The sequence below is a fragment of the Girardinichthys multiradiatus genome, chromosome X (genome assembly GCF_021462225.1).
Source record: "Girardinichthys multiradiatus isolate DD_20200921_A chromosome X, DD_fGirMul_XY1, whole genome shotgun sequence".
NCBI classification, from domain to species: Eukaryota; Metazoa; Chordata; class Actinopteri; order Cyprinodontiformes; family Goodeidae; genus Girardinichthys; species Girardinichthys multiradiatus.
This window is the reverse complement of record NC_061817.1, coordinates 36,733,652-36,744,736: the sequence shown is the minus strand read 5'-3', so window position 1 is coordinate 36,744,736 and position 11,085 is coordinate 36,733,652. Positions and strand designations below refer to the sequence as shown.

At 39.7% G+C, this 11,085-nt stretch overlaps 1 protein-coding gene across 1 annotated transcript in view; it reads left to right on the top strand.

Annotated features, from left to right (window-relative positions):
• Window positions 1-3,640: 3,640 nt before the first annotated feature.
• The window catches only part of LOC124862651 (tetratricopeptide repeat protein 30A-like), a 20,656-nt gene continuing 13,211 nt past the window's right edge, over window positions 3,641-11,085 (top strand). Inside the window, exons 1-9 of the mRNA XM_047356698.1 lie at window positions 3,641-3,783; window positions 4,152-4,217; window positions 5,527-5,736; window positions 7,067-7,123; window positions 7,234-7,369; window positions 7,649-7,753; window positions 7,846-7,974; window positions 8,423-8,472; window positions 9,020-9,172. Of these exons, the coding sequence (XP_047212654.1) occupies window positions 3,736-3,783; window positions 4,152-4,217; window positions 5,527-5,736; window positions 7,067-7,123; window positions 7,234-7,369; window positions 7,649-7,753; window positions 7,846-7,974; window positions 8,423-8,472; window positions 9,020-9,172 (954 nt within the window). The 5' untranslated portion in view covers window positions 3,641-3,735. The remainder of the gene's footprint in view (window positions 3,784-4,151; window positions 4,218-5,526; window positions 5,737-7,066; window positions 7,124-7,233; window positions 7,370-7,648; window positions 7,754-7,845; window positions 7,975-8,422; window positions 8,473-9,019; window positions 9,173-11,085) is intronic.

The window sequence follows — 11,085 nt, the reverse complement described above, 5'->3', positions numbered from 1 at the left end:
CTCTGTTGTTAGAGAAAATAAGATGAAAACAGGAAGATTAAAACTGTGTGGATAATGACCATTTCCCACTGAAAAACCAAACACAGCAAAGATATCAAATAATACAGGCAGAATGACTTCCATTAAGCTGAGAGCAATGGAAATAACAGGCCTCACAAGAGCTGGCTCAGAAAAACTGCTTTACTGAACAGGAATCAGAGCTGCTGCTGAAGCTGGAAGACCAAACATTTACTCCAACACAGCTGGAGAAACTCAGAAAAGTACAAAAGCTGAGAAGAACAATGTCTGACAAAGGATGTATGAAAACTAGGGAGTACATCGGAGAAATAATTGATAGATGGGTTCATTTATAAAAAATTTATTTGTTTAGTGAGGAGGCAGAAAGCTAGACTAATAGAAAGGACATTCAGTGGCCTGCAAATTATTCATAACACTTGAACTTTTTAAAATGTTGTCATGTTACAACTAGAGCTGCAGAATATGTTGAATAGCAGTCATCATTACAATACCCATGTCTGCAATATTGCATTTACAAAGGACTGTTTAGATGCATTTTGTGGTCAAATATTTTATTTAAATTACCCAACAGCACAATTTGTATTCCAGTAACATGTTTGACCTGTTGGATGGACCTCCACTCCCATCAATGCTCACAGTGGAAGTATATTTTTATAAAGCTGTAGATTTGGATTGACTGCAACTGACATGGTCATCACAATATTTAGTAGCTGTATGTTAATGTTTGCCTGATATCATGCAGCCCTAGTTACAACTGCAAACTTCAAAGTAATTCGTTTTGTTTTTATATGATAGAATAATGCAGAGTTGTCCATAATTAGGAACTAGAAGGACAATTAAACATGTTTTTAAATTTTTTTAATTAAAAATCTGACCTACTCGATAGAGCAGCCTCACCATATATGGAAGCTATTTCCTTCAAAGTAGCTATGCTGGGTTCAGTTCCTGGTCTCAGGCCTTTACTGCATGTCTTTCCCTTCTCTCTCTGACCTTCTGTCAGACTAATGATGAATAAAGGCAATTAATGTTACAAAATCTTTAAATAATCTGAATCAACATTAGCTGTAATTACAGCTGCATGACTTTTAGGAGGTATGTCTCCACCAGCTTTGAACGTCAAGAGACTGAACTATTATCCAATTGTTCTTTGCAAATAACTCGGAGTGGATGGAGAGCATCTGCTGCCACAGATTCTCAGTTTGATTTAAGTCTGGACTTTGACTGGGCCATTCTAACATAAGAGTAATATGTTTCCAGTATTCAAGTACCACCATACTGTGAAGAAAAGCTCTAACTGCTCTGCAGCAGGAATTTGATTTTTTTTTTTCTGTTTGTTGTGTTTTGTCACAACAGAAAAAGAATAGAAGTAATAACTATAGAAAGACAGAGGTATTTCACCAACCATGGCCTCAAAATCCAATATGGCCGATATTCTTTTAAAACACTGTCATAGCTGTGGTGATAAACTGTTTATTTTCTGTTTTGGGAGTTTCATCTCTGGGTTGTATCTGTTTAAATCAAAAATACAGGTCCTTCTCAAAATATTAGAATATTGTGATAAAGTTCATTATTTTCCATAATGTCATGATGAAAATTTAACATTCATATGTTTTAGATTCATTGCACACTAACTGAAATATTTCAGGTCTTTTATTGTCTTAATACGGATGATTTTGGCATACAGCTCATGAAAACCCAAAATTCCTATCTCACAAAATTAGCATATTTCATCCGACCAAAAAAAGAAAAGTGTTTTTAATACAAAAAACGTCAACCTTCAAATAATCATGTACAGTTATGCACTCAATACTTGGTCGGGAATCCTTTGGCAGAAATGACTGCTTCAATGCGGCGTGGCATGGAGGCAATCAGCCTGTGGCACTGCTGAGGTCTTATGGAGGCCCAGGATGCTTCGATAGCGGCCTTTAGCTCATCCAGAGTGTTGGGTCTTGAGTCTCTCAACGTTCTCTTCACAATATCCCACAGATTCTCTATGGGGTTCAGGTCAGGAGAGTTGGCAGGCCAATTGAGCACAGTGATACCATGGTCAGTAAACCATTTACCAGTGGTTTTGGCACTGTGAGCAGGTGCCAGGTCGTGCTGAAAAATGAAATCTTCATCTCCATAAAGCTTTTCAGCAGATGGAAGCATGAAGTGCTCCAAAATCTCCTGATAGCTAGCTGCATTGACCCTGCCCTTGATAAAACACAGTGGACCAACACCAGCAGCTGACACGGCACCCCAGACCATCACTGACTGTGGGTACTTGACACTGGACTTCTGGCATTTTGGCATTTCCTTCTCCCCAGTCTTCCTCCAGACTCTGGCACCTTGATTTCCGAATGACATACAGAATTTGCTTTCATCCGAAAAAAGTACTTTGGACCACTGAGCAACAGTCCAGTGCTGCTTCTCTGTAGCCCAGGTCAGGCGCTTCTGCTGCTGTTTCTGGTTCAAAAGTGGCTTGACCTGGGGAATGCGGCACCTGTAGCCCATTTCCTGCACACGCCTGTGCACGGTGGCTCTGGATGTTTCTACTCCAGACTCAGTCCACTGCTTCCGCAGGTCCCCCAAGGTCTGGAATCGGCCCTTCTCCACAATCTTCCTCAGGGTCTGGTCACCTCTTCTCGTTGTGCAGTGTTTTCTGCCACACTTTTTCCTTCCCACAGACTTCCCACTGAGGTGCCTTGATACAGCACTCTGGGAACAGCCTATTTGTTCAGAAATTTCTTTCTGTGTCTTACCCTCTTGCTTGAGGGTGTCAATAGTGGCCTTCTGGACAGCAGTCAGGTCGGCAGTCTTACCCATGATTGGGGTTTTGAGTGATGAACCAGGCTGGGAGTTTTAAAAGTCTCAGGAATCTTTTGCAGGTGTTTAGAGTTAACTCGTTGATTCAGATGATTAGGTTCATAGCTCGTTTAGAGACCCTTTTAATGATATGCTAATTTTGTGAGATAGGAATTTTGGGTTTTCATGAGCTGTATGCCAAAATCATCCGTATTAAGACAATAAAAGACCTGAAATATTTCTGTTAGTGTGCAATGAATCTAAAATATATGAATGTTAAATTTTCATCATTACATTATGGAAAATAATTAACTTTATCACAATATGCTAATATTTTGAGAAGGACCTGTAAATGTGTCTGAATCACTTATCTCATTGACATTTTATGCTTATTAACTCAACACTCCAGGTTATTTGCTCCATAGTTATTTACATTGGAAATTGCTTGGCCAGAAATCTTAAACCTCCCATTGTATCTCCGGCGGCATTATTAAAAATGTAACTGTCAAAAAGAGCCTAACATCTGATTGGTTAACCTGCACAGCAACTCAACTGTACACCAATCACTTCGTCGACAGCAGTGTTTATCCCGCCCACTCACATTGATGGATAAGGTTGACCAATGAAATAAATTCACAATATGCGGTAGCATAGGACTATTAACGGGTAAAATAAAGTATATAGTTAAATATGCTTTTGAAATACAAAGCAAAACGGGGTTGGACCTGCAAGACAGTTATCTTACGTGATTGGTTGTCGCCGACGCCTGTCAACTCTTCTCTTTCAGGTCTACGTCGTTGCTAGGTAACAGCTCCTATACCTTCCGCCCCGTCTGCTGAATAGAAGCTAGCATAAATGCTATGATAAACAGCTACGGTTTACACAGTAAAACGAGCAGTTTATGCTTTAAAAAGCTGCTTGTTGGAAGCCATGGCAGCGATTAAAGATGGAGAGTACACGGCGACCATCTACAGACTGGTGAGAATTTCGCTGTTTGGGTAGAACTTACCTTCTCGGCTCAAAGGCTACGTTAGCAGCGACAGAGCTAGACCAAACCTCGTTTAAATTTGTACCAAATTTAGCGCAAGTCGGTTATTAAAAAAGAAAAACACAACTTGGTCACTTTTCTTCTTAATCATAACTATTATGTCTGTAATTCGGCTTTACAAATGTAAATGAAAGATGTTCCACTGCAGAGGCTTGACGCAAATTGGATGATGATGATGATGATTATTTAACTTAATCCAACCAAATGTGTATCTGTCATTAATTTAATAGCATGTTATAAAAATTTGTCGATAGACATTAGACCACAAACTCATCTCAGTTTATTTTATTTGTTTCAGATTAAAGACGGCCAATATGTGGAGGCAATTCACATTCTCAACGGCCAACTTCAGAAACACACAACAGTAAGGGGCTCAGTGATCCTGGGAAAGTGCCAACAGATTTATGGGAGCGATGTGAAAACAAAATAATTACAAACCCAGTTAATTGTTCTACATGTTTCTTTTCTTTGTGTCAATAAATAATACATCAGTTTGCCTGACCCAAGTTGCGCAAACAGGGTAAACAACTATGTGTTGAAAATAAGTTCAGAAATCTTCATCTGGTTAAGGTTTTATGGTAGTTTTCAGAATCTTTAACTTGACATGGAGTAGGGATTCAGGATTAGAAATACTAATCATAGGATATTAAAGTGGTTGAACGTTTCAAGAAATCCATGAAATTTTGTTGTCAGAAACAATGTGAAAGTTTTATTTTTCAGGATTAATAAACTAGCCAAAAGAAACAAGATAAATTATGAGACAAAAAAGAAACATTTATATTTGAGGTTGATGTTCTATTTTAGATGTTTCACATAACAATATTTTTTAAATATCATAAAATAGTGCATGATTAGATGTTGAAGATCCGCACCTTATCTCGAAGGCTAACTCCTGACACCCTACAGAGGACGCCCATTTCAGCCACTTACATCCAGAATCTCGTTCAATAATGATCCATGTCTCATGACGATAGATGCTGGCTGTAAAGTAGACAGACTAGTAAATTGAAAGCTTCATCTTCAAATTAGATGGGGGTTTTTCACACTTAGCTGCTGTGAGGTCATTGGAAGGCTGTTCCAAAGGTGAGGGCTATGATAAAGGAATTACACCTAAGTTTTAGTTTTCATTTCAGCAGAAGACCTGAAGGCTCTGAATGGCTTGTAAGGGCAAAGCTAATCAGATAAAACCTTTTTTAAAAGCACCCTAAAATTATTTTTAAAATGCACCAATGAAGAAACTTTAAAATCACTGATGTGAGCTCTCTTTCTGGACTGTAGTATAGCTATGCTCCTCTTAGAAGGCAGAGCGTTACAGTCGTCAGTCTGGCAGGTTGTAAAAGCATGTATTGCATTGTGCATCTCTGCAATGGACTGAGAGAAACAGCATCGAACTCTGGCAGTGTAATTTAGAGGATAAAACACATTGCTATATTTTTACTGTGATGTAAGAAATTCAGATGTGGATCAAATATAACACATCTGTGAGTTTCTCTCTGAAGGTCTGTCCCTTCAAATAAAATCCTGTGTTATTTAGGATTATTTAGCTTCCATTGTGTTGTTTCATGTTATAAATGTTTAGTAAATGCCTGAACATGTACAAATAAAGCAAAGTAGCTAGCTGTTTTTCCCATCAGGTGATTTTCTGAGTAATTCAGAGTTTTTGTGAATCTCAGTCCAGGGCGGCGCTGTCTCTGCTGGGTTTCTGCTATTATCACATCCAGGACTTCAGCAGCGCTGCAGAGTGCTATGAGCAGCTCACCCAGCTGCACCCGGAGGTGGAGGAATATAAGCTGTACTACGCCCAGTCCCTGTACAAAGCTGGGGCTTTTCCTGAAGCCACCAGGGCCTCTTTTGTCCTGGACAACCCCAGCAGCCACACCAAGGTACAACGTGTGACCATTTCTGATGTTTGGTTATTGGAAAGTTCTGAACTGGCGATCCCAATTTTGACCAAATCCAATTCCTTTAAGAACTGTAATAAAAGAAGAGCACACAGAATATTATGTTCAGGTCTTCCTGCCAAGAGCAGTCATTATTTATGTTGCCTAGACATAGAAAGTTCCTTTATGGACGAAGTGAATAAACTTAAAGTGCAACATAACAATATAACATTTAAACAACTGAGTTCCGGCACAAGGGCCGTTTGAAGTTTGTTTTATTTTTTAAAACTGTTTTTTTTTTTCTAGTTAATGCATAAAATTCAACGGTTAAATAGAAAAACCTAACTTATTCTAACTCATTTACGATTTTTTTTCATTTACAGATTTCGTCTTCCTACAGCTTTTAAATGTCTTTCTGTTATTTGTTGGTCTGTTTGTCATAAAAGTTGGCCAATAGGAAAGAAATCTTCCTGTAAAACTTTTTTGATATAAACCTAACATTTATACTGTGTGCCATCAGTAATGATCTTACTAAAGAATTTGTTTTGAATGGTATAATTATCAGTGTTTAATGTTACATCAGGACTGTGATCAGGTCTCTCCCACATAGCTGGCTGTTCTACCTCAGCTCAGCGTGCCCTAAAAACTGGGTCTGGGTTACAGTTGGCATCTTCTGGAAATTCAAATAAGCATCATAGGAAAAAACATGTTTTACTAGACATGTTTCCCTCACTGCTATATCAACATTATTACCTATAAATACATCTGTACTGATTTTTAAGTTATGGTACAAAGTGTAATAATACATTTAATGCTGAATGGCTCTTTAAGTTTGACAGAGGTGGAAAGATGAGAAGGATAAACCAGAGCCCTCCTGGTTTCTGCTTTATGTCTCGCTCTCTTGACGCCTGAATGAATCTCAGATATATTTAGCCATGTTGTAGAAAAATAGTCCCCTTTTATTAACTTCTTACATTCCTGTGCTTCCTCTGGCTTCATTTTAAACACCTCACTGATGCTGCAAATATGTCACTTTGAGTCTCTTCCCTCAGTAACAGCGTCCACACCAAAGAGTGTTGTTGTCGGAGCGATCTGGTGCGTTCACTGTTTGGAAAAAGATTGGATTTTTGAAATTCTGACTGGCCTAACAGCAGTCAGCACCAGCTGAACAGAAAACCGGCCCATATGGTCTAACTACTGATTTCTTAGTATTACTTTGTTTCTTTACAGGTTTTTCTTCCTCTTTCTGTGTAATAATGAACGAACCAAGTCTGTATGGTTATAATTGCATGTTAAGTAGTTCTGTCTTTGATTTCTCCTGTTTTTAAACCAGATGGTGAAGCTGCAGGCATGTATCAAATTTTGTGAGGAAGATTATTCTGCTGCCAAGGTGAAGAGTTTGTTTTCACATTAAACCGTCAGCCCAGTATAACCATTTTTAGTCATTCTCCTTCCATCCACGGAGACTGAGTCTCTTTCTCTGGTTGTTTATATTGACAGTTGCTGTTGGAGCAGCTGCCACAGGATGACCCAGACTACGTCTACAACATGGGCTGTTTGCTCTACCAGGACGGCAAGTATGAGGACGCCTGCAAGAAGTTCATGACAGCCATGCAGATGTTGGGATACGTCCCAGGTAATCAGCCGAGCGCGCAGAACCAAACCTTAGTGTGCTGTAGAGGCTCGTTTTTCCACAGGAAACTTCCTGAATGACAATAGAAAAGCCATCAAACATTAGGCGACAGCTTTGCTGTTCAAAAGTCAGAAATGTAAAACTTTTTTCAATGGTAGTTCTTATTTCCTTCACTCTGGATTAATGCAGGACTAGTTTAATTGTCACTTCATTACTAATAAATAAATTAATAAATCTCCTAAACATCACTCCATCCTTGTTCACGTTGGTTCTTTGTGTCAGCGTTGTCCTACAACATCGCCCTGACCTACTACAGCCTGAAGAACTACCCGCAGGCCATGAAACACATCACAGAGATCATAGACCGAGGAATGAGGGAACATCCAGGTTTAAACATACTTAAACTCAGATTTACTTTGCTTTCTGTCCATTCTAAACTTTGTCAGTTGTTTGACTGGAATATTTTGTTTGTGCACCAGAGCTGGACGTTGGGGTGAACACAGAAGGCATTGATGTTCACAGCGTGGGGAACACTCTGGTCCTGCATCAGTCTGCTCTGATCGAAGCCTTTAACCTCAAAGCAGCCATTGAATATCAGATGAAGAATGGTAAGAACCTGAATTCATTTAGGGTGAAAACATGTGACTAAGCAAGGCCCAGTTACTGACATCAAGGTTCACCAAGATTTAAAAATGTTACAGATTGGGGCATAGACTAGTACAGTGCTGCCCCTCTCCCACCAGTCGCTGCACCCTATCAGTCAGCTGGCTGAAAGAAAGCTACAATCTCAGATATGGAGAAAAAAACAGGTTTTAGGAAGCCTCCTGCCAGTCTGAGGCGGAACAGACTTGTCTGAGTAACGGTAAAGTTTGCTTTTTATGCAGCCAAACTGTTGATAATTTCTGTGAACACTCGTGGCAGTGCTTTCACATCAAAGAAAGATTTTCTTGTCCTGAATGAAGTTTTCACACGTGGTTTGAAAGGTCCATCCTGTAATGAAACGCTCTGACATGCTTGGTGTTCTCTCTCCTTGTTGTTTCATGTGGATTCCTGCAGTGAAAGCAGCTCAGGAGGCTTTGACAGACATGCCCCCGAGATCAGAGGAGGTAACCATCATCACCCATCTCCTTCTGCTTCTCTCAGAGTTCATGTGGTTCAGTTCTAATCCAAGGCTGTTTGGACTTGTTCCTCCAACAGCTCAATATAAGATCAGATACATGGGAGGGAAGGCTTACATGGTGGCAGTAATGATCATTTCATTTGCTTGTCATGCTCCTATTAAGATAAATGTAGTGCTTTGCTTCACCCAGTGATGCTGCTGAGAAATGACTTGTCCAATACTGCCTCCTGGTGGTAGCGTTGGATATTTAAAGGAAAGCCTCAAAAGTCTTAAATCAGTAATTTTATAAAACATAATCTGTCACATGAGCAGAAACATGAACGTGGGGCGATGTGGCAGCCCATGTACAGATTATACTGCGGTATACTGTTAGTCTCTACAGGTTGTTTAATTCTGACCGTAGGGCCTTTGCTGCATGTCTTTTTTTCCTCACTGCCCATTTCCTGTCTGATTACTGTGAATAAAAGCCACTAGTGCCACAGAATTTAAATGAATGTGGTGCTGCTCTGTGAAACATGCATGTTGTTTGCCAGGAGCTGGACCCAGTGACGCTACACAACCAGGCTCTGGTGAATATGGACTTGAGGCCTTCAGAGGGCTTTGAGAAGATGGCATTTCTCCTTCAGCAGCCCTCTTTCCCACGAGTCACCTTTGGAAATCTGCTGCTGCTCTACTGCAAACACGAGGTACAGAGAAATCCAACAAAGAAGTCATTCCTTCAGTTTATTAGTCTTTTATGTTTTTACAGTCAGTGTGAAACCAGATTTATTCCATACAGTCATATACTCCCAGCTTTTACTTCTGTTCAATTTGATGACTACAGCTTACTGCTACTAAAAAAAACCAAAATTCAGTCCCTCAGAAAATGTGTGTATTACATTAAAGCAATAAAAAAGGATTTTCAATCCAAAAATGTGACCCTGCTGTAATCTGTGTCCATGTACTACACAGTATGTGCACTCATTAGTTGGTTTGGGATCCTTTTGCGTAGATTACTGCATCAGTGTGATGCGGCAGGAAGGAGATCAGCCTGTGGTTCTGCTGAGGTGTTCAGGAAGCTCAGGTTGCTCCAATAGCGGCCTTCACGTCATCTGCATTGTTGGCTCTGGTGTCTTTCATCTTCCTCTCGACATCAGCCCCTAGACTCTCTGTGGGGTTCAGGTCAGACAGGTTTGCTGGTTATTATGGTGAATAAATCACCTTTTGGTACCTTTGACGGGGTGGGCCGGTACTTTAGGAGAAGAAAGTTTACTAATTTAAAATGATGAAGAGACAAAGATTATGTTAATTTATAATTGTCTGTTCCCTGTAAGGATTATGATTATTGATTAATTAATATTCATCAAGAATTATAATTTAAAATCATAATTTGAAAAAAAAATGTATTTCTTCACCAAAAATCATTACTTATGAATAGAAATCAGAGATGTCCTCTGGTGTTGTGATTATGGGTTCAAAGCTCTTTAATAATTACAAATTATTAACCAAGCCACCAACTGTCACTGTTTATTCAACCGCTTCACCGAAGGTGGGGGAACTTCGACTTTGTTTTGACAGATAAATCACTCTTGCACGAAATAAACACAAACGCTTTTCTTAATTATATATATGAAGATTTATTGAAGCCAAATAATCCTGATATACCATTATTCTGGTCCAAAACTTTCACCTAACTAACAAGAACTATTCTACACAAAGGGAATAAAAATGACTACCTAACAATAATAATTAAAGAAAAACATATAAGTGCATTTAGTGTCTATGAAGATTAAACCAGCAGTTTTATGGACAAAATGTGTAATTTGGGTTAAATGGAAAGAAATCCTCCTGGTGTTGATGTCTCGATCGCAGTGATCAGCTGATGAAACGGTGGGGCCACGCCCCTTTAGCCACAACCAGCTGATCGCCCCAAATCTTGAACAAAGAGTCATAAAACTCTGAGGCAGGAACTCAGTGGAAAAACTCCAGCAATAAAACTGGAACAAAGAGTGATCAGGCGAGGCCCAGACTGCAGCTGCTTTGAATGAAAAACGTTTAAAAGTCCAACTTCTAACTCCTGGCTGATTTGAGATCAGCCGGACAAACATTAACCACGATTCAGCAGCGCTTGCATAAAATACTTCCATCAATATTGCATGCAACAAGTTGATACCTTAGATTAACTACTGGTGATCCTACATCACCTTCACTATGCCTCATCCGGCCCAGACCTCTAAATGCACCAATCCGGTTTAATATGAAATGAACGAAATTACTTTGACGTTTATTTCTGCTCTCCACCGTTGAGGATGGATCAGGTCTGACGAAAAATGAGGAGAGGGGGACCATGCGTCCGTGATCAAATTACAGAAAAAAAACCCGGTAATTTCTCATCCGTCCAGGAGGGGAAACGATGGACCGTTTGGTTGACAGAATAACAACAAGGAAAACTCATCTCCTTGGACATAGAACCTCTGTGGGTTTCCACCTGCGCCGGGTGTCGGCGTGGTCTTCGATCGGCAAATAAATCTCCTGATCTTCATGTATCAGACAGATTTCCAGCTTTCAAGCTCTTCCAGGAATGGCCTTATGGAGCAAAAGTTCGCCTGCGAGCTCTTGT